The sequence below is a fragment of the Phacochoerus africanus genome, chromosome 8, assembly GCF_016906955.1.
Source record: "Phacochoerus africanus isolate WHEZ1 chromosome 8, ROS_Pafr_v1, whole genome shotgun sequence".
NCBI classification, from domain to species: domain Eukaryota; kingdom Metazoa; phylum Chordata; class Mammalia; order Artiodactyla; family Suidae; genus Phacochoerus; species Phacochoerus africanus.
Genome location: NC_062551.1, coordinates 135,020,696 through 135,045,097, shown reverse-complemented (window position 1 = coordinate 135,045,097; position 24,402 = coordinate 135,020,696). Strand labels below are relative to the sequence as shown.

Genomic DNA, 24,402 nt, shown 5'->3' with positions numbered 1-24,402 from the left:
ATAATGCCCTACAGAAAATGATTTGAGTAACTATTTTCTCAATTCTCCCAAGAATGGTACATAGCACCACCATTCTACATGCCCCAAAGAGAAGTAAATTAACTATGAACAATGATGCTTAATAGCCTTGGTGTAGTCAGACTTGATTCTCTTGATGAACCCTGGTTAAGAGACAGTTGATGCTGTCAAGCACTGTCAATATGAAAAAATTCTTCCTCAAGAAATTCATAGTCTATAATGGGAGTTCTAGCTAAAACTGTAAAAAAGGCATGCCAGAATCACAGAGGAGCAACAGATGACCAGGGTGAAGTAGAAAGGGGACTCCAATTACAAGGATGTAAAGGAAAAGGTCATAGGAATAGAGCCTTGAAGTCAGCCAGGCACTGTCATAAGCCTAGGTATCCACTCTTCAACTTTCATATCCTCCTAATATTCCGGCTATCACCTCCACATACCTTGAGGTACACTTCTTAAATCACTACTCTCTTAATTACAACCTCATTCTAATATTGCTTTCCTAAGGAATTCCTCTCCCCACCCCTTTATAAGCTAAGGTTTAATTTATCATTTATTTTTTCTAAAGGGACAAAACTTTAATTTACAACTTGAATTAACCATGTTGTATTTGCTTTCCTTCCCTTTCCTTCATGCTCTCACAAAAAAAATGTCTTGCACGAAATTTTTCTATATACGTACCTGAGAATGAATGGTGCTATGATCTACTTGTGATTCACCACAGCCAACATATGAACATCTATTCTATAATGATTATATGAAAAAGGAAAATAAGTACTTTATAATATGTATATTTACAACAATAGTATTATAATTGTATTTACAATACAGTTTTGATCACATGTTTTAACTTAATGACTAAATGACTTCCAAAGTCAATTTATTTTAACCAAGAGTTATTAGGCACAAAAGAATAAAACCAGAATATTTCCAAGCTAAAAGATATGTCACCGCTAATAAAAATCAAGTGTAAAATATTCTGGTCATTCACTAAACTGCAAAAGCACCACAGGGTAAAACCCATAGTCTGAGGTCTAATTTTTATAATCAATAATGATCTTTTCGAAGTAGGTTCATTTATGAAATCCTTTAAGTGTATAAAAAAACTTCTAGTTATCCTTATTCGAATATGAAGTTATATAATATCAAACTTTGAGAAGTAACATACACATACCTCCAGGCATGCCCAGAGGTTTGGTCCTCTGACTTTACAATCCTGACAACAACCCTATGAAATGAAAATCACACAGAAAACATTACCATTATATTAACCCAGCCAAACACATATGTTCACGAAGATAATACATAAAAAACTGAGATTCATAAACATAGAATATTGCAGTAATTTATAAAAAACACATTTAGGAGAAAAATGATTATGATTTTTTAAAGGCAGGAAAAAAGCCCTCTATCTTACATGAGATTTTTGTATTAAATCTTCTTTTGTTATTTCACCAACTGAATCCAAATGTGGACAATGACTTCGAAAAGCTGACATTTTGTTAGAAATGTTTTCCTGTTTCTCAAGGCTTTCCAAATGAGGTAATACCTATAAGAAAATTGGCCAGAAAAGTTAATTTTTAAAGTGCTAGTATTTTTTTTTAATTATTAAAATAAAAGATAAAATAAGGGGCATCCATATGAACAAATTTGCCCTACAAAAGAGTCTACTCTCAAATACACCTAGGTTACTTTCAAAATGGAAGTTAATTTCAATGCAGAAAATTTCTCTACTAAGTAATCATTTTACTAAAATTGATAGCTGTAAGTCAATTTAAGTTTGTTTCTCCATTACTTTTGCCAGTTTTCCCCCTTCCTTCCATTTCTCTTTTTAGAGGTAAATAAAAGGGAAAAAGTAAGGTTATTCAATTTAAGCATTTTTAATCTCTTATTTTTCTTTTAAAAAGATTCTTAGGCTAGAATAGGAATTGAAAAGAAAAGAATTCAAATGGAAACCTTCATTCTCACACTTAGCAGCAGCCCCTACTGATGGTATAAATGAAATGGTTTGGTATCCTAGCAATAAACTAGGATAGTCACTTTATATCAGAGGTTCTCAACTACGGCACCCCTGACACTTCAGGCCAGATAATCCTCTGTCGTGGAGTTCTGTCTTGTACAATGTAGGATATTTAGCAACATTCCTTCTACTCACTAGATGCCAAAATACCCTCACTACCACTCTGAGCTTTGATAACCAATGTCATTAAGTAGTATAAGATTATGTTCTCTAGGGGACCAAGTCCCAGGTTGAGAACCATATTATCATGTGATCCTTTCAACAACCGTGAGATAGGCACCAATATTATTTTCATCTATATAAGTCTAAGAGGGGAAAACCTCGCTGAGACCACATTATTAATATCTGGCAAACCAGGATTTAAATCCACCTATTTATCTCATGCGTAAGAGTCAAGGACTCTAAAGTCAGACCTGAGGATACCAGTAAGTGCAGAATGTTAAACCTAACTTACCAGGTATTTTAAGGATTAAATGTGGTAGTACATGCGTGTAGCACATAATACTGCACATAACACAAAATTTTATTAGGCATTTTGTGCCATCCCTTTATAGAGTTTTTTTTATATAACCAATAGAGTTTCATACCTCCCTCTACTATGAGACAATCAGTTTTAAGACTGAGGTAGTTTCCCTAAGCATTTATAATTTTCCTAATATTCTTCAGGAGTTTCCTTGACTCCATTAAAGTAAACAGAAGGTGGAGTTCCTGTCGTGATGCAGCGGAAACGAATCCAACTAGGAACTATGAGGTGGCGGGTTTGATCCCTGGCCTCGCTCAGTGGGTTAAGGATCCGGCGTTGCTGTGAGATGTGGTATAAGTCACGGACATGGCTCAGATCCTGCACTGCTGTGGCTGTGGCGTAGGCCGGCAGCTGTAGCTTCGATTTGACCCTTAGCCTGGGAATCTCCATGTGCCTGGGTATGGCCCTGAAAAGACGAAAAGCCAAAAAGCCAAAAAAAAAGTAAACAGAAGGCAAAGTATCTTGCAATCCCAATACACTGAACTTCCTCTAAAACATCACAGTGTACTACAACATTATAAAATTTTACCTATCTCCACTGCAAGCCTCATGAACCACAGAACTAATATATAGCATTCAAGGCATAGATTGTCTTACAAATGGTTTAAGTGAGTGGCTTCCAAGTAAAAGTCTCAAATCCAATTCAGTAAGAATTTCCAGGTCTTCTCTGGCCTGCATATTCTTATTTATTTATTCACTTTTAGCCACACCCATAGTGTGTAGAAGTTCCCAGGACAGGGATCAAACCTACATCACACCAGTGACCTGAGCCACTGCAGTGACAATGCCAGATTGCATCACAAGGGAACTTGAGGACTGCACATTCTTATTAATAGCGCATTTCATGCCCTTCATTCATCTTTAGGGTTTGAGAACATCATTTAGGAAAAAAAACTAAGGAACTTTACAGAAAAAAAAAGTTATAAATATGCTGAAGTATTAACACAATAGTAAGCACACTAAACAAAAGGGTTCTATAAAATCAAACAGTTAAGTCCAATAATTACTGCAATGTACAAAATACAAGAAGAATCACACTGGGATATTTAATACTGAATAAGTTTTTATCTCTAAATATTAAAATACTACATAATATTAAGTATGCCATGTCCTGACTTTCAGAGCATGAAGTTAAACTTAAAAAAATTGCTAAACAGGAGTTCCTGTCACGGCTCAGCAGAAACGAATCCAACTAAGAACTATGAAGGTTCAATACCTGGCCTTGCTCAGTAGGTTAAGGATCCGGCATTGCCATGAGCTGTGGTACAGGTTGCAGACATGGCTCGTCTGGGAACCTCCATAGGCCACAAGTGTGGCCCTAAAAAAAAAAAAAAAAAAAAAAAAAAAAGCAAAAAAAAATTGTTACACGGAACTACAACAAATAATCCAAAAATGTATATGGAAAAGATCCAGAATTGCCAAAGCAATCCCGAGGAAAAAAGACAAAGCAGGAGGCATAACTCTCCCAGACTTCAGACAATATTACAAAGCAACAGTAATTAAGACAGTGTGGTACTGGCACAAAAACAGACATGCAGATCAATGGAACAGAACAGAGAGCCCAAAAATAAACCCAGACACCAATGTTCAATTAATCTTCAACAAAGGAGGCCAGAATATAAAATGAGAAAAAAAATCTCTTCAGCAAGCAGTTTTAGGGAAACTGGACAGCTGCACGTAAAGCAATGAAACTAAAACACACTCTCATACTATGCACTAAAAGAAACTCAAAATGGCTTAAAAACTTAAGAATAAGACATGACACCATAAAACTCCTAGAAGATTACATAGGCAAAACAGAGTCTGACATGAATTATACAAATGTTTGTAAACAAATGTTTGAATTAATTTGTATAATTCATGACTGAATGACTATTTAGGTCAGTCTCCCAGGGCAATAGATATAAAAACAAAAACAAGCAAATGGGACTTAACCAAACATACAAGCTTTTTGCACAGCAAAGGAAATCATAAAAAAGAAAAGGTGACCTACAGAATGGGAGAAAATAGTTGCAAACGATGCAACTGACAAGGGCTTAATCTCCAAAATGTACAAACACACAAAACTGAACAACAAAAAAACAAACTACCCAAATGGGCCAAAGACGGTATGGAGAAAATGGAACTCTCCTACACAACTTGTGGGAACGTAAATTGATAGAACCACTGTGGAAAACAGTATGGAGATTCCTCAGAAAACTAAATAGAGAAATATGATCCAGCAATCCCACCCCAGGGAATATATCTGGGCAAACTACAATTCTAAAGAGATACATGCAGCCATATGTTCATAGGAGCACTGTTCACAGTAGTCAAGACATGGAAATAACCTAAATGTTCATCAACAGATGAACAGAATAAGACAGTGTGGTACATACATACAATGGAGTACCACTCAGCTATAGAAAAGAATGAAATAATGCCATGTGCAGCAACATGAATGCAACCAGAGATTTTCATGCTAAGTAACTCAGAAAGTCAAATACTGTATGATATCACTTATTTATGGAATCTAAAATGTGGCAAATGGGAGTTCCCGTTGTGGCGCAGTGGTTAACGAATCCGACTAGGAACCATGAGGTTGCGGGTTGGGTCCCTGACCTTGCTCAGTGGGTTAACCATCCGGCGTTGCCGTGAGCTGTGGTGTAGGTTGCAGACGCAGCTCGGATCCCGCGTTGCTGTGGCTCTGGCCGGTGCCTACAGCTCCGATTTGACCCCTAGCCTGGGAACCTCCATATGCCGAAGGAGCGGCCCAAGAAATAGCAAAAAAAAAAAAAAAAAAAAGACCAAAAAAAGAAAAATAAATAAATAAATAAATAAAATGTGGCAAATGAACCTAACCATACAACAGAAACAGACTCATAGACATAAATAGAACTGAGGTTGCCAACGGTGGGGGTAGGTGGGGGGAGGAGAGGGATGGAAGTGTAATTGGGGTTAGCAGTGCAAACTATTACATTTAGAATGGATAAGCAATGAGGTCCTATTGTACATCAGAGGGAACTATATCCAGGCTCTTGGGATAGACCATGATGGGAGATAATTTAAGAAAGAGAATGTATATCTGAGTTACTTTGCTGTACAGCAGCAAATGGCACATCACTGTAAATCAATTATAATCTTCTAAAAGGTTAAAAAATTTGTTAATATTTTCCATTTTAAATTTACGTATGGGGGAAGGTTTCCTACCCACTTCTCACTTCTTTTTGTGGTTAGATATCTCTTCCCTCTTCCTTCTTATCCAATTACTTCCACTTCCAGCCATAATGGAGTAATAGAGAGACCAGGTATACCCTCTCATCTTAAATAACTAACAAACAAGACAAAAATATATAAAATAATGGTTTTCAGTAGCCAGACAACAGGGAGTGCAAGACAGATTCATAAGAAGATAAAAATTACATGAGTGCCCCAATTTACTGCCTGGAGAGAATTTCTAGGCCACAGTACAGATAGAAGAAAACCCAGAGAGATTTTGGTGGTCTCTTTGAGTTGAAGAGACAGAATTGAAAATTCAGGAGGCCAAAGTTGCAAGAATTTACAGGGCAGAGTAACAGAAGAACTGAACAGAGAGCAAGTGAACTCCAGAGATTTGTAAAGGGCTTACCATTAAGTTTTCTGAGTACTGATGAGTATGTGCATATGATTAAACTACCCTAAGCAGGGGTAAGAACTCCTGGAAAGGAGCCGGTATAACAATTCTCAAAACCAATACAGACCCGTTTTTGTTTCCACCAGTCAGCATTAAATGATTTCATAATACAAAGAGAATAAAAGAGAGTACTCAGGAGGGTACTGCCTCAGTATTGGGGGAAAAAAATGATCCCTAGACTACTTTAGTTCTGCTTTCAAAAAGCTCAAAAGCAAGCATTACAGGATCAAACTGTTCCCAAGGAATTTAACTGTGTCCCAGAACAAAGAAGAACATTTAAAGGAATGACAAAAACCAGCACCTGACAAGGTGTCTAGCATCCAATCAAAAATTATAACACATACAAAAGAAAATCTGACCCACAGTGGGGAGCAAAAAAGAGGCCCAAAATAACACAGACAATAGAATATAGGTTATATACGTTAAGAAGGGAGATGAAAGACAGAAAAAAGACCAAATCAAGTTTCTAGATGTTAAAAAATATATATATGAGGTGGAAAATTCAATGGATGAGATAAAAGTAGGTAAGACAATGAAAAACAGTAATGAACTTAAAGACACAGCAAAATAAATTATCCAAACTGAAATAGAAATTGAGAAAATTAAATACGAGCATCACTTAGCTAGGTGGAAAAGTCTAAATGTGATGAAAGCTGAAAACCTCCAAATTGAAGCAACACAACCTTGAGGCACAAGATAAACATAAGAACAAATTATACCATGGCATAGCAAGAACAAGTTGCTGAAAACCAGTAATACAAAGGAAATCTTAAAAGCAACCCCCAAAGACCCATAATGTATACTAAATACAATGTAAGCCAGAAGGCACAGGAGCAACATCTTTATGGTTTACTGAAGGAACACTGTCAACCTAGAATTCCTTACCTAGGAAAACATCTTGCAAAAACAAAGGCAGGAGTTCTCATCATGGCTCAGAGGTAACGAACCCGACGAGGATCCATGAAGATGAAAGGATCCAGGATTGCCAGGAGCTGTGGTATAGGGCTGGCTCAGATCCAGTGTGGCTGTGGCTGTGGCTGGCAGCTATAGCTCCGATTCAACCCCTAGCCTGGGAACTTTCATATGCAACTACCATACGGAAGACAAAAAAAAAAAAAAAAAAGACAAAAAAAAACCCCAAATTCTTTAAACCTACACAAGCTGAAAGAATTTATCACCAACATACCTGTATTATACAACTTGCATGTATGCTTCATTATTTTTCCATATTCATATAGATCATACACAAATACAGATAAAGAGACATACATGGCCATCTTTGTCAACACTTTACAAGCCATCCCTTTAGGTCAAATATTTCATGGATACACATGAAGTGCATCTACACATGGATGCATACATTGCATAAATTATTCAATCGATTCTTCTAATAATAGACACTCTGTTTTCGTATTCTGCAATTAAAAAATCCATGTAGGGAGTTCTGTTGTGGCTTAGAGGATTAAGAACCCAAGAGAGTGTCCCTGCAGATGCAGGTGCAATCCCTGGCCTCGCTCAGTGGGTTAGGGATCCAATGTTGCCACAAACTGTGGCATAAGTCATAGATGCAGGTTGGATCCTGCACTGCTGTGGCTGTGACAGAGGCCTGCAGCTGCAGCTCCAATATGACCCCTAACCCAGGAATTTCCATCTGCCGCAGGTATAGCCATAAAAACAAACAAACAAACGAAACAAACAAAACCCAAGTTCCTGTTGTGGCTCAGTAGTTCAAGAACCCACCTAGTATCCATAAGGATGCAGGTCTGATTACTGGCCTCACTCAGTGGGTTAAGGATCCAGCGTTGCCAAATCTGGCACTGCTCTGAATGTGGCCTAGACTGGCAGCTGCAGCTGATTTGGCCCCTAGTCCAGGAACTTCCGTATGCCTCAAATTCAGCTCTAAAAAGAAAGAAAGAAAAAAAAAACACATATAATGGATGGGCCATTGTATTCATATTTGTATTACATAGGCCAGTTTATAAAAACAGATTTTGCAGGATTACTTTCCAAAAATGCTATAAGAACTCACATTTCCACTCATAAGGAAATACCATTTCTTTCACAGTAACACCATTTTCTCTTCTAGCAATAGTTTTTTTTTTTTTTCACTTTTGTCATTTGATGGGCATATTGTTATATTTCACTAGTATTTTATTTTGTTTTATTATTATTATTATTATTTTTGTCTTTTTGCCATTTCTTGGGCCACTCCCATGGCATATGGAGGTTCCCAGGCTAGGGGTCTGATCGGAGCTGTAGCTGCCAGCCTACACCAGAGCCACAGCAACGCAGGATCCGAGCCGTGTCTGCAGCCTACACCACAGCTCATAGCAACGCCGGATCCTTAACCCACTGAACAAGGGCAGGGATCGAACCCGCACCCTCATGGTTCCTAGTCGGATTTGTTAACCACCGCACCATGACGAGAACGCCAATATATTTCACTAGTATTTTAATTTGCATTGCCTTGATGCACCTAGCTAGTTCAGTCAGTAGAGCATGAGATTAATTTGCATTACCTTGACAACCTGCGAAATTGAGTGTCTTTTCATGAATTTTATAGCCTTCTAGATTTGCCATTTTATTAAATTCTAAAGACACCACTGAAAAACTGTTAGAATAATTCAGTAAAGTTGCAGGATACAAAATTAACATATAAGAAATAGAAATTTGTTGCTATATACTAACAAAAAATGATCGGAAAAAGAAATTAAGGGAGTTCTGTCATGGCACAGCGGAAACGAATCCAACTAGGAACCATGAGGTTGCGGGTTCGATCCCTGGCCTCACATAGTGGGATAAGGATCCAGTGTTGCCATGAGCTGTGTAGGTTACAGATGCAGCTCAGATCTGGCGTTGCAATGGCTGTGATGTAGGTGGGCAGGTGTAGCTCCAATTCTACCCCTAGCCTGGGAACCTCCATATACGGCTGGTGCAGCCCTAAAATGACAAAAAAAAGAAAGAAAGAAAAGAAAAGAAATTAAGAAAACAATCTTATTTACAACAGCATCAAAAAGTAACTAGGAATGGAGTTCCCACTGTGGCTCAGCGGTTAACGAATGTGACTAGGAACCATGAGATCATGGGTTTGATCCTTGGCTTGCTCAGTGGGTTAAGGATCTGGCGTTGCCATGAGCTGTGGTGTAGGTCACAGACACAGCTCGGATCCCGCGTTGCTGTGGCTCTGGCATAGGCTGGCGGCTACAGCTCCGATCAGACCCCTAGCCTGGGAACCTCCATATGCCACAGGAGCAGCCCTAGAAAAGGCAAAAAGACAAAAAGTCAAAAAAAAACAAAAACAAAAAAAAAACACTAACTAGGAATGAAGGAAGAAAAAGAACTGTATTCAAAAACTATAAGAAAATGATAAAAAAACTGGAGATGACACAAATAAATGGAAAGATATATTGTGCTCACAGACTAAAAGACTTAATATTGTTAAAAGGACTTAATGTTGCTAAAAGATACCCAAGGGAATCTACAAATCCAAAGCAATCCCTGTCAAAATACCAAAGGCATTTTTCACAAAACTAAAAGAAGTAATTCTAAAATGTATATGGAAATGCACAAGACTCCAAAGAGCCAAAATAATCTTGAGAAAGAACAAAGCTGCAAGTATCATGCTCCCTGATTTCAAAGTATATTACAAAGCTACAGTAATCAAACAGCATTATACTGGCATAAAAACAGACACATAGCTCAATGGAACAGAACAGAGAAAAAAATAAAGCTATACTTACATGTACAGTCAGTTAAAATGTCAAAGGAGGCAAAAATATACAATGAAGAAATAACAGCCTCTTCAATAAAGCGTGCTGGAAAAACTAGACAGCCACATGCAAAAATAAACTCAAAATAGATTAAAGACTTAAATGTAAGACCTAAAACTATAAAATTCCTAGAAGAAAACATAGGCCTTACACTCTTTGACTTTGTTCTTAGCAATATTTTTTTGAATAAGTCTCCTCAGGCAATGGAAATAAACAAGTGGGACTACGTCACACTAAAGTTTTGTTTGCTTTGTCTTTTTAGGGCTGCACCTGCAACACATGGAAGGTCCCAGGCTAGGGGTCGAATCAGAGCTGTAGCTGCTGGCCTACACCACAGCCAAAGCAATACCAGATCCTTAACCCACTGAGTGAGGTCAAGGATCGAAACTACATCCTCATGGACACTAGTCAGGTTCGTTACCACTGCACCACGACAGGAACTCCCCCAAAAGTTTTTGTACAGCAAAGGAAACTATCAACAAAATGAAAAGTCAACATACCAAACAAGAGAATATATTTGCAAACAATATATTTGATAAGGGGTCAATATTCAAAATGTACAAAGAACTCCTACAACCCAACATCAAAAAAAAACCAATCTGATTAAAAAATAGGCTTTTAAAATTTTTTTTAGTTTTTTTAGTTTTTATTTTATAGTTTAGTTTTTTAGTTTCTAGTTTCTAGTTGATTCACAATGTTGTGTCCATTTCTGCTGTACAAAGTGACCCAGTCATAAATATCTATACATTCTTTTTCTCATATTATCTTCCATCATGTTCTGTCACAACTACCACATGTTCTAACACAAAGACTGGATATAGTTCCCTGTTCCATAGAGTAGGATTTCATTGCTTATTCATTCTAAATGTAAGTTTGCATCTACTAATCCCAAACTCCTAGTCATTCCACTCTATTCCCCTCAGCAGGCAACCACAAGTCTGTTCTCCATGTCTGTGAAAAACAGGCATTTTAAATAGACATTTTCCAAAAAAGACTTAACAGATATCCAACAGACACATGAAAGGATGCTCAACACCAGTGATCATCAGGAAAATGCAAATCAAAACCACAACAGGATATCACAACTGGTCAGAATGGCTATTTTCAAAAAGCCACAAACAAGTGTTGGCAAGGATGTGGAGAAAAGAGAGGCCTTATGTACCGTTGGTGAGGCTGTACAGCCACTACGGAAAAAAGCATGGAAGTTTCTCAAAAAAATAAAAACTATCAGGATTTCCTTAGTGGCTCAGGCAGTTAAATATCTGGCATTGTCACTAGTCTAGCTCTAGTTACTGCTGTGGTGGGGGTTCAATCCCTGGCCTGGGAACTTCCACATGCCACAGGTACAGCCAAAAATAAAAAAAAGCTGTCATATAATCCAGCAATTCCACTCTGAGTTTTAATGAAGAAAATTAAAACACTAATTCAAAAATATATATGTAGCACTATTTTTTCTTTTTTCTTTTTTTTTTTTTTTGGTCTTTTCTAGGGCTGCACCCATGGCACATGGAGGTTTCCAAGCTAGGGGTCTAATCGGAGCTGTTGCTGCCGGCCTAAGCCAGAGCCACAGCAACTCAGGATCCGAGCTGCGTCTGTGACCTACACCACAGCTCCTGGAATGCCAGATCCTTAACCCACTGAGCAAGGCCAGGGATCGAAACTGCAACCTCATGGTTCCTAGCTGGATTCATTAACCACTGAGCCATGACGGGAACTCCAAGTGCACCACTATATTAATGCAGTATTATTTACAAAAGCCAAATCAGGAAAGCAACCTAAGCGTCCATCAAGAGATAAACAGATGAAGATGTGATGTATATAAACAATGGAATATTACTCAGTCATTTAAAAAAAACAATGAAATCTTGCCATTTGCAATAGTATGGATGGACCTAGAGGGTATTACGCTAAATGAAATAAGAATGAGAAGGACAAATATTGTATGATTTTACTTATATGTGGAATCTAAAAAACAAAACAGAAACAGACTCAGAGACACAGAGAACAGGTGGTTGCCAGAGAGGAAGGGGGGAATGACAAGAAAAAAGTAACTGTGTGAGGTAATGAATGTTGATTAGCTTATTGTAGTGATTACTTCACAGTATACTTTTATATGAAACCGACATTGTATGCCTTAAATAATACAATTTTTGTCAATTATACATCGATAAAGTTCAAAATAGATTTTAAAAAATAAGACCGTACATGTGAGCATTGTTTCTGAGCTCTGTTATTCCATTAGTCTACATGCCTTGGTGTCAATACTATTATTAACTTTCTTATCATATACTTCTAGCTCTAATTTTTATATAATCAAACACAACTCTTCATTTCATAACAGCTCCTAAGTTTCTAATCTTAAGGTTTCCTCCATCCTAGTTTACAGATCTAAAGCTGCAGAATAACTTTAATTTTTTTTCTAATAAGACTCTATTCTACCTGGAGTTTAAGACTGGAATCCATTTTTTTAAATTGAAGTATAGTTGATTTACAGTGTTATGTTACTTTCAGGTGTACATACACGTATATGCTCTTTAAGATTCTTTTCTCTCATAGGTAATTACAAAACGTTAAGTGTAGTTCCTTGTGCTATACAGTAGGTCTTTGCAGGTTATCTATTTTATATATAGTGTGAAGAGTTCAATTGTATTTTCTTCCAGATGGGCAAGCATTTGCACTAGCCCCATTTATTATATAATATACTAATTTCCCACTGAACTGTAATACCATCTTCACAATTAAAGACTCTTCAAAAGAGGAGTTTCCGTTGTGGCTCAGTGGTTAACAAATCTGACTAGGAACCATGAGGTTGCGGGTTCGATCCCCTGGCCTTGCTCAGTGGGTTAAGGATCCGGCGTTGCTGTGAGCTGTGGTGTGGGCTGCAGACGCGGCTCAGATCCCAAGTTGCTGTGGCTCTGGCGTAGACTGTTGGCTATAGCTCCAATTTGACCCCTAGCCTGGGAACGAACTTCCATATGCCACGGGAGCGGCCCAAGAAATGGCAAAAAGACAAAAAAAAAAAAAAGACTCTTTAATAGAGGGTAAAGATTTGTTTTTTTAGGGCCGTTACTTAATTTTACTGTTTTAATTTTTTTTTTCTTTTTTGGCTGCCCTGTGGCATATAGATTTCCTGCCCAAAGCAGAACTAAGCCACAGCTGTGACACACACCATAGCTGCAGCAATGCCAGATCCTTAACCCACTGTGCTGGGCCAGGGATCAAACCCATGTCACCATAGAAACAACAACAGATATTAACCCACTGTGCCACAGCGGGAACTCAAAAGCAATCATGAATATAAAGGTGACTGTAAGCATCCAAGTCACGATCCTTAAATTAATGGTTTTGCCATTTGGGATATTTGTAGAATTTCCTTCTATTCTTAATTTACTTCCATTTTAAAAAGTAGAAATGGCCTTTTTTAAAATTACAGTATAGGAGTTCCTATCATGGCTCAGTGGAAACAAATCAGACTAGCAACCATGAGGACACAGGTTCGATCCCTGACTTCACTCAGTGGGTTAAGGATCCGGCACTGCTGTGGCTGTGGCGAAGGCCGGTGGCTATAGCTCCGATTGGACCCCTAGCCTGGGAACTTCCATATGTTGAGGGTGCAGCCCTAAAAAGACAAATAAATATTGAAGTATAGTTGACTTACAATATACATTAGTTAGACAATGTCTTTAGGAGTTTCCTTTGTGGCTCAGTGGTTACAAACCTGACTAGTATCCATGAGGGTGCAGGTTCAATCCCTGGCCTCACTCAGTGGGTTGACAATCCAGCATTGCCGAGAGCTCTGTGGTGTAGGTCACAGATATGGCTCAGATCCTGCATTGCTGTGGCTGTGTTATAAGCAGGAAGTTGTAGCTCCCATTCAACCCCTAGTTTGGGAACTTGCATATTCTGTACCTATGGCCCTAAAAAAAAAAAAAGAAGAAGAAGAAGAAGAAAATGCCTTTTTAGCAGCTACTGAGACTTACCATAGTCTTGTTTCATTGTTGATATTATATTAACAGATTTTTTTTTTTGTCTTTTTGCTATTTCTTGGGCCGCTCCTGCGGCATATGGAGGTTCCCAGGCTAGGGGTCCAATCGGAGCTGTAGTCTCTGGCCTACGCCAGAGCCACAGCAACGCGGGATCTGAGCCGCGTCTGCAACCTACACCACAGCTCACGGCAACGCCGGATCCTTAACCCACTGAGCAAGTGCAGGAACCGAACCCGCAACCTCATGGTTCCTAGTCGGATTCGTTAACCACTGTGCCATGGCGGGAACTCCTATATTAACAGATTTGATACTAATGATCTTGTAATATACTCTATTGGGTCAAAATTATGCTATCTTCAATAGCCTTGAGCAGGACTGACCAATTTTTTTTACTCCTTGGGTCAATTTTACTAATTTCTATTCACATATTACTTTATCTAAATGTATATTTACAAATTATCCATTTATCTTGATTTTCAACTTTGGCATCATGGCATAACATGTAATATTCTCCAGAAGGTTTGCATAAGATTCCATTAAGTTTTCTTGTATTTGGATATCTATGATTTTTTTCCTTTCTCATTCCTAAGAGTGCACATTTTTACTCTTTTTTAAAAATTTCTTTTTGCTTCTATACGAGGTTTATCTAAGTCATTGGTCCTTCAAAGAACCAGCTTTTGGATTTATACTGTCCACTGTTTTTGTTTTTGTTTCCGACTCCATTAATTACTGTTTTAGCTTTAATCCCCAGGTCCTATTTGGTTTTATTTTCTTAATCCCTAAATATGGGTGCTGAATTCTCTTAGTTTTATTTACTAATGCAGAATGATATGTTCTCTAGGATACCAATATAGTAAAAATTAAGAACATTCATGACAGCACGTTTTATCTGGATATAAACATCCAGTGTAAAAGCCTTGAAGGTTATGTACTCGAAATATTGCCTCAGAGAGAAGAGGAAAGGGAGACTAAGAAAAAAAACTAAAATAAGTTTTCTGTTCTGCTATTAACTTTCTGGTATTTAACCAACTTAATGAGAATTATTCCATGCAAACAAAAGCTAACAATTTGTATCAAGGCTTTTCAGTATTAAATACAACACTATCAAAATAGAAGACACTTAACATTCTTTCTAGTTTCCTAGCTTTACTCAGTTAATTTACTATGGTAACAAAATCATTCTTTCATTCCTTCTTTTGATAAAGATTTATTGACAATAGGAGATTCAGATATAGAAGGGTAAGACAACAGTGGTCCTTGGCTACTTTGATTACCTCTCAAAAGTGTACACCAAAAGAAAGGAGGCATGCGTGCTTTCATTCTGGTCTGAAAATGTGTTCAGGGGAGATAGATATTAGACATTAGAAAAGACAGGCACATGAAAGCAGTAAAAATAACAACAGCTATATATGAAAACACTACTTGTTCAAATGTAGATCCCACAAAACTCTGAGACTCCTATAGAAGCTTGTGGCTCACAGGTTGGAAATTACCAGGTAGCTCAAAAAATTTCAAACTTTGCATGGGAATTGAGCAATTTGACCTCAATTTGTCTTTACCTTTGCCATCTTTTATCAGGCAACTTTTCTCTCCAACTACCCTGTCTGGACTATCTTTTCGGGGTTTTTTTGGTTTGCTTTTTTGGTTTTCGGTTTTTTTGCTTTTTTAGGGCCGCACTCGAGGCATATGGAAGTTCCCACCCAGGCTTGGGGTCAAATCGGAGCTACAGCTATTGGCCTACACCACATCCACAGCAACGCCAGATCCGAGCCACATCTGCAACCTACATGGCAGTTAACAGCAATGCAGGGATCGAACTGGCATCCTCGTGGATACTAGTTGGATTCATTTCCACTGTGTCACAACAGGAACTCATGTCTGGACTATCTGAAATTTCCTCAGCCATAATGATGATAATAACAACTTAAAAAACCTTCCAGATTGAAATTATTGCATTCATGCTGTATGATGTACAATTTTTTTTTGGGGGGGGGGGCAGCACTCAATTACCCTTCTGTAGATTCAGAACTGCTTCTGACGATATTACTTTTAAGGGGATGGGAGGCTATCTTAGCAGGACAATCTCCAAGTTTCAGGTCCCAAATTCTGACCCTGGACTTCCCGTGTGGCTCACAACATAACTACTCGGCGTTGCTTCTACAGTGGCTATGGCTCAACCCAAATTATGACCCTGTCATCCCAATAACAATAGCATATATTCAAATTTTAATACTGGAAAAGCATAGGGACCCATGTTATTAATATTTGTTATGTATCAGGACATAGTTGGTAACCTATACTTTTAAATATTGAAAAACTGTGTATTCCATTATCTAGTGTATTCTAAAAAGTAAAGCTATTTATAAAGAACCAGAATCATGTGACTGGAAAAATATTTATGTCAGGAGAACTGGTGGCTAATTTATTAGCTATATAGAAGATTAACATGAATCCAGGAGTTCCCGTCGTGGCTTAGTGCTTAACAAATCCGACTAGGAATCATGAAGTTGCAGGTTCGATCCCTGGCCTCGCTCAGTGGGTTAAGGATCCGGCGTTGCCGTGAGCCGTGGTGTAGGTTGCAGACTCGGCTTGGATCCCGAGTTGTGCTGCGGCTCTGGCGTAGGCCGGTGGCTATAGCTCTGATTAGATCTCTAGCCTGAGAACCTCCATATGCCAACGGTGCAGCCCTAGGAAAGACAAAAAAAAAAAAAAAAAAAAAATATATATATATATATATATATATATCCAGAAGAAGGTCTATACTAATAGGTGGCAGAACTGCTCAATATTTTTAGCAAAAATCTAGATAAAGACACAGAAGGCAGGCTAATGAAATCTAATTATAAAATTATAAAAACAGATTGTGTGGGTTTAGGGGCACACCTATGGCACGTATAAGTTCCTGGGCCAGGGATCTAACCTGAGCCATAGCAGCAACCCAAGCTACTCCACCAACAACACCGTATCCTAAAACCACAGCACCGCAAGAGAACTCCATAAAATTATAAAAATAAGTTTGTGGGGTTTTTTTGGTCTTTTTAGGGTTGCACTGTGGCACATGGAAGTTCCCAGGCTAGGGGTCGAATTGGAGCTGCAGGCCTACACCACAGCCACAGCAATGTCAAATTCAAGCTGTGTCTGCAACCTATACTACAGTTCACGGCAATGCTGGATCCTTAACCCACCAAGCAAGGCCAGGGATCGAACCTGCACTCCTGTGGATATCAGTCAGATTCTTACCCTCTGAGACACAATGGGAACTCCCTGAAAATAATTTCTCAAAGAAAAAAAGCTTCTTTAGAAGGATGAGCTAAAATTAACAAAGATAGATCTAAGATTCTATATTGGGATTCAAAGAGTCTTTATGCTTAAAGAGCAAAAAAAGGGTCTCAGGTATTTAGATTCCAGATGCTAGAAGATGCATGAAGCAACAGTGCAATTCTTATTTATCACAGAACAACAGCTTTCAATTAAAGAGTATTTACTCACTGTACTCTTAGACTAAGCAGACTAAGACTGTACTCATAAGACTAATATCTCAAATATTTTATTTCTGAAGAATACTAAAACCTACAGAAAAAGAATTCCTTCCATAGACATTTTTTAAAATTCTGAAAACTGTACCTTATGATAAAGACAAAAGTATGGCTAAGCATAAAGTTCTGGGAGCAAGGCTACCTAGGTTCAAATCCAAGCTCCACTGTGTCCTAGGTTTGTGATTAGGGATGAGTTACCTCTCTGTGCCTCAGTCCCTCAGCAGTAAAAGTGAGATAATTACAAAAATCTACCTCTTGGGAGTTGGGAGGATGGGGGATGTTACATAACACATGTTCAATACATATAAAGTACTTAGAACAGACTGACAGTAAGTACTCAATAAAAAAAAGTTAACTATCAGGAGGAAAAATTGAAAGTATCGATGTTTAGACTGCAGAAGGCAAAAAAGTTAAGAGGACCTGATACATGTGTCCCAATTATTTGGATATTATGACCAAAAAAGTGAGATTCTTTTTTATGTAATTCGAGGAAAGTTAGAAATAGCAACTCCAATCAATGGTGAAGATTTTCAACAATTAAATCTATACAAAAATGGAAGATGAAACTTTGGGAAGTGGGATGTTCCCCATCATTGCTACAAACACAGGCTACAAGACCAATTGTCAGGTGCCTCAAAGCATTCTGCCCCCAAAAGTCTAAGATTCTCTGACTATAGAAAAATTGATTTGTCTGTCAGTAGTTTCAAGCTACGCCACTGGTTCATTACTGCAACTAATCTGACTAGTCCAACTGTTTTTTTTTTTTTTTTTTGCTTTTTAGGGCTGCACCTACAACATATGGAAGTTCCCAGGTAGGAGTCAAATCGGAGCTACAGCTGCTGGCCTACACCACTGCCAAAGCAACGCTGGATCTGAGCCATGTCTGTGACCTATAGCACAACTCATGTCAATGCCAGATCCTTAACCCACTGAGTGAGGCAAGGGATCCAACCCATGTCTTCATGGACACTAGACAGATTTGTTACCACTGAGCCACGATGGGAACTTCCAACTGTACTATTTTATATCTTAGGTTTCAAAAAAAATTTTTTTTGGCCACACTTGTGAATGTGGAAAATCCTCAGCCAGGGATCGAACTTGTGCCATAACAACAACCTGAGCCGCTGCAATGACAATGCCAGATCCTTAACCCATTGCACCACAAGGGAACTCCTCAAAATTATTTTAACTGCAAAAATACATTATAATAAGCTCATAGCTAATTAGATCATAATTACCATAGAAGAAAATTGCTACCCAACATAGGCAAGCCAGAAAAACTGACAAATGGAAGTATCAATGAAAAGAATGTAATAAGAAGCAGAAAAGTTTATTTTTTTCTAAAGCAAAACATACTAAATGTTCATGGAAACTTTTAAACTATAAAATCTGCTCATGACAACTATAAAGAACTATGTTTCTTGTCCTTTAAACAAATATTCTGGCAAAGACAAAGTCCTTGAAAGCTTCACACAGATTTCACAGTCCTATAACTCTTCCCCTAATCATTTTTAATTTTCATTCAAACCATAACAAAGAAAAATAAATTTAATACTAATCTTCTAATTTCCCTCTTCCTAAAAACATCTGTCCTTTTGACCCTTAACAATCTAATTAATGAGAGCCTTATTAGGTCTATTAAGAGAACTACATAAGCTCCTAACTGATTTCTCTACCTGTGATCCATCAAATCAGATTCTACTCTTAACATCGCCACAATAAATCATCCAAAAGCACAGCTGAATCTGGAAACCTCATTCTAAATAAAATCCCTTAATATTTGTAAAGATTAATCAGCATTTCTTATAAAGAAAAAAAAAAATCTGTCCCAGAGTTCCCAGGTGGCTCAGTGAGTTAATAATCTGGTGTCGTCACTGTTCTGGCCCTGGCTACTGCTGTGGCATGGGTTCAGTCCCTGGCCTGGGAACCTCTGTATGCTGTGGGCACAGCCAAAAAAAAAAAAAAAAATCCGTCCAGTAACTGCAAAGTATAGTCAACTGCAGCCTCATCTAGATGAAATAATTGTGACAAACACTAGGGGAAAGGGGAAGAGAAGGGGAGAGAGGAGGAAAGAGAGGAAGAGAAAAAGAGAACAAGAATGAATGCATATAATAGAGTTCCAATAAAGTGCAAACAGCTGATGGTAATTTTCACCCCAAGTCACTTCTGAGCAAGATGGGGGTAATTAAATTAAACAGAACATCAACATTATCAGGCAGTCATTAAAACTACTTAAGCAGAACATGTAAGATCATGGAAAAACAAATGCAACCACCATAATCAAATGAGAACTACTCTAACAAATTTTGTCCATTTTTTTCCTTCGCCAGAATATTGTCGATAATAAAAAAATGAAAATTTATTCTCTAAATAATGCCTCTACTAAAAAATCTGAAATTCCTCCTTCAGGATTTTATAAATAGTCAAAAACTGTAAGCAATGGTCTTATTTGATGTCACATTCAATCCCCTATTTTTATCATATTGCCTTTCTGCAGGATGGTGCTAGACCAGGGGAATTTAGAGACTAACTTAACAAAAACACAATCAAGCATGGGCCAGACACTATGTATCTAGTGGGGCTGGCAGGACAGTTCAAACTCCACCCTACTTTCCCTTTTGAATGACTGGTCATCTACTATCTACCTCATCAACACTTTTCAACACCTTATAATTTCTTTATTCTCCTGAAACAACCAATTTGACCTGTCTACCCTCCACAACCACAAGTAATTATCTAACACTCAAACCTTAGCGCCATTTCTTTTTCTTTTTTACAGCCACAACTGCAGCATACGGAAGTTCCCAGGTTAGGGGTTGAACTGGAGCTGCAGCTGCCGGCAACAACAGATCCAACCTGCATCTTCGACCTACACAGCAGCTTGCAGGAACGCTGGATCCTCAGCCTACTGAGTGAGGCCAGATCAAACCTGCATTCTCACAGACTCTGGGTCAGGTTCTTAACTCACTGAGCCACTATGAGAACTCCCCCTCGGGGCATTAAGTCTCTCCTCACTTTCTGCACTCTAGCAGTTAGCAAATTCTATTGTTTCCTTCTTTTCTCCATCACTCTCTACTCGAATTCCTTCTAAGTCTCCAGCTAAACTGAGGCTTTTATTTCACCCCTGGATTATTTAATGAGCATGCCTATTAACAGATACAGTTGACATCTGGCTCCCTATTCTTCAGCTCACCTTGCAGCTGGTACAGATAGTATCCAGACAACTCCCCACCTCCACCACTTCTCTGCTTCTAAGTTCTCCAGCCTATCAGGTGCTTGCCCAATCCTAGCTTAGGTAACAGAAAGTGCTTAAGGCATTTCAAGGACAATCTCAATCAGTGAGGACTTGGAGTAGGTGGAAAAACTCCCCAGCTCCCCTTCATTTGGTAGGACAATTCTGAGGCAAATTGTCCTACAAAAATCTCCACAGGTTTATGCCCCCAGTTGTCCATCAATTGGCTTTTTTCTCTTTCCTGACTCTTTACCCACTCCCTCACTTGTGCTTCCTGGCATTTCACCTGCACCCATGTTATCTCAGGGTCTCCTTACAACACAGCACTTCACAGCAGGTTAGGAATCTGGCACTGTTACTACAGTGGCTTAGTTGCTGCTGTGCTGCAGGTTCAATCCCTCACCGCCCAGGAACTTCACATGTCGTGGGGCCAACCGAAAAAAAAAAAGATAGCACTTCAGAGAGCCACGGGGCCATAAAAGTGATGCTACTGAGATCTTGTTTAACCTAAAGCTGCCCTTGGTCTCAATCTTCTCCCCATTACAGTTCATTCTGCATTCATGTGGATCACATACCTTTTCTTTCTTTCTTTTTTTTTGGGGGGGGTGTCTTTTTAGGGTCACACCCAAGGCATAAGGAAGTTTCCAGGCTAGGGGTTGAACCAGAGCTGTAGCTGCCAGTCTACACCACAGCAACGCCAGATCCTTAACCCACTGAACCCAAGTCCTCATGGATACTAGTCGGGTTCATTACTGCTGAGCTGCAACACGAACTCCTCACATACCTTTTCTAACCCAACATCTTCAATGAAGTCTTTCATCATTTGTCTTTTTCATCTCCTATTACTAACATATAAATCATAATTTACTATTAGCCAAAATGTTCTACCTACCCTGTCTCAAATATAATTTGCACTTTTCCAGGAAGGCAATAATCTATTCATTTTACAAATGTCTTCCAATATTCATTGAAAACGTTGCAAAGCTCATTCGTCTCAAATATCATCTCTACCAAGATTCGATCACATGTCTCTCATACCTAAATTCCCGATTATAATAGTCATAAGACACTTTACTGTAATTGTGTAAAAAACTACCCTACTTGACTACAAACCTGACTCTAAATTCTTTAAGGACATAAACCATGTTTCATTCTTTTCTTTTCCAAAGAGCTTTTTTTTCCCTCTGGTAGACTTATAGATATTGAAGTCCTTAGCCTTCTAAAGTAACTTTTGAAAGGAACATTTATTTTGATATACACATGTTTCTTAAGTATTAGTTCTCTTGATATATACTACATTGTACAAAATTTGTGCTCCTTTTTATGGACAAATCAACTGTACTTACCTCAGAGTTTTTGGAACTATCCTATTTGCCAAAATGCTTCTGAAGTCACATGTAGACTTTTTTTAGAAAGTTTTTAAAAATATATATATATAAAAGCTGTTACTTATTCTTTTATTTTTAGAAATGACTACATTTCATGTTTCTCACCAAAAAATCTTTCACACTTATGTACTTCATTTTCCTTGCAGAGTCCACAGCCTGCTACGTGTTATAGTTCACAGCGCTCCAATATCAATTCCAATTTATATCAAAGATTGTTCAGCAAGATTACTTCCGGCTTCAAGGAAATTCTGATCCTTACACAACCTCGAAATGCTTCTGTCATGAGAAAAGACTTTTCTTGGCATTCCTAACTCAAAAGGATTGGCATAAGGCTCAGAGAAGACTGTACATGTGAAAGGTCATTAGAATTCTAATGGCAATACATAAACCTAAGACATCTCCTTAACTCTGAATTTCAAATAAAGATTAGAATAATTATTTACTACAATCCAATGCTATTAAAACTGCACTGTTATTTGCTTACTGGCAGGTTATAAACAGCCCAGAAAAGACAAAAAAATTGAAAAGGAGCAATAAACCAAATCAAAAATAAGAAGTAATCTTAACTAGACTATTCCTCTTGCATACAGCAGGAGGTCAGATATTTTACTCCTGGAATATTTTTTGTACTGTCCTTTTTTCTTTCAACCCTGTCAAAGTAAATAACAGAAAGCCTGGCATAATGTAACAATTACTACCACTTTTTCTTAAAATTAGCATTGTCTTTCAATAAGATTCCTATTTTTTCCCGTTTATATTAATAGCATGAAGTCGCTAATAATATTTGCATTAGGTTCAAATCAAATAATCTATTATCTGCATTAGTCAGAGCTTTCCAGATGATATAACTGCCTCAACCAGAGACGGAACTAAAATAGCCTCATCAGTTTTTGAAACAGGCTCTCCTTAAAAGAAAAATAATCTGACTAAACTAAAAAATTCTACAATTCTACATAAAATTCTTCTGTTGAGCAAGAAGTCGAAATGCTTGTGGTTAAAAATTCAGCGTCAGTTTAGAGCCTATGCTCCTGCCAGTCTTTTTCCCCTCAGGCCCAATTTTCCCGGCCTAATACCAATTATGTGAGAAAGCAAACCCTAAAAATACGTGAGTGCAACGAAACACCTAGAATCATCCAACAGTTCCACCTGCAACCTGTAAGTATTCAAATGAAGAGCGTTTTGTAGTAGGTAAATATGTAAGAATAAAGGTCTGGGAAAACACACACCGTGGAAACTGACTCAAACAAAAGCTGCAGATGGCCAGACAGCAAGGGGTAGCCTCTGAAAAGTCAAGATCAAATATTCGTCGGAGAAAAATTCCAGGGACGACAATACCCAGGTCTTCCCGCTGACAACAACGAATAACGGGGCCCCTGGGGCTGAACGAATGGGTCCGATCATGCCAACTGCGCCGCAAAGCGAAACCAGAATCCAGCAGCCAGCGCGCTGCGGGGCTTTCAATCTTCTGCGTTCGCCGTGAGGGACTGGCAAGATGTAATGGGGAGACCAAGGAAAGGAGCGGAGCCTCTCGCAGGGACTTGCCTCACCCCTCCTGCCTCCGCTTCCTGGGGGAGCACACCCTGCGGACCCCGCCTCAAATCTACCCGCGACTCACGTCCTCCGCCGACCCCCCTCGGGGTGGGCACCAATCATCCTTGCAGCGCAGAGCACTGGAGGGGCCTAGGCCTTCTACCCGCCCGCGCACCCACCACCCCCACCCCAGACCAAGAAAAAGACGCCGCTACAGCAGTCACAGCGTCGCCGCGCGGGAGTGAGAACACAGACCAGCGCCCGGCCGCAGACGATGCGCCCCTCGGCCCCGCGCCCCTCCCAGCAGCGTCGCGCTCACCTCCACGGCCTTCCCCAAGGGACCCGCCAGCGCGGCCAACGATGGCCTGCGGCCGCTCCTCCACCAACTCTTCTTTTACTCCCCTGGCCTGGGAGAGGGGCGGTGTCGCATATACAGCGCCGGAAAACGGTTCCGCAGCTCAGCCCACGGGGTCCCCGCCTCCCGCACCGGCCACTTCCCGCAGCAGCCGCGGCTCCTTCCGGTGTCTCCGCGGCCGCCGCAGGCGCCTCGGGCGTCGCGGGAGAGCGGGGCGGGGCTGCTGGGAGAGGCCGCCCCGCCTCCGGGGCGTGGTCACGGCGCCGAGTCCAGGTGCGGGGGACCCAGGCTGCTCTCACCAATGGAGCTTCCAAAGTAGCTAGGAGCACAGGAACCGTGTAGAGCAGTTGTAGATTTGGGGCACCTTTCGTTTTTACACGTGTTCTCCCCCTCTT

The 24,402-nt window shown here is 39.2% G+C and overlaps 1 protein-coding gene across 7 annotated transcripts in view; it reads right to left on the bottom strand.

Annotated features, from left to right (window-relative positions):
- The window catches only part of USP33 (ubiquitin specific peptidase 33), a 66,087-nt gene extending 41,914 nt beyond the window's left edge, over window positions 1–24,173 (bottom strand). For 5 of the 7 annotated variants that reach the window (XM_047794349.1, XM_047794350.1, XM_047794354.1 and 2 more), the window contains exons 1-4: window positions 22,228–22,248; window positions 1,433–1,564; window positions 1,190–1,243; window positions 697–759 (exon numbers count right to left, since the gene is read on the bottom strand). In XM_047794349.1, coding sequence (XP_047650305.1) covers window positions 697–759; window positions 1,190–1,243; window positions 1,433–1,513 — 198 coding nt within the window. In that variant the 5' untranslated portion in view covers window positions 1,514–1,564; window positions 22,228–22,248. Of the gene's footprint in view, window positions 1–696; window positions 760–1,189; window positions 1,244–1,432; window positions 1,565–22,227; window positions 22,399–23,971 lie in introns of those variants that run through there. The other 2 variants (XM_047794356.1, XM_047794353.1) reach the window with 2 other exon arrangements.
- Between the last annotated feature and the right edge of the window lie 229 nt (window positions 24,174–24,402).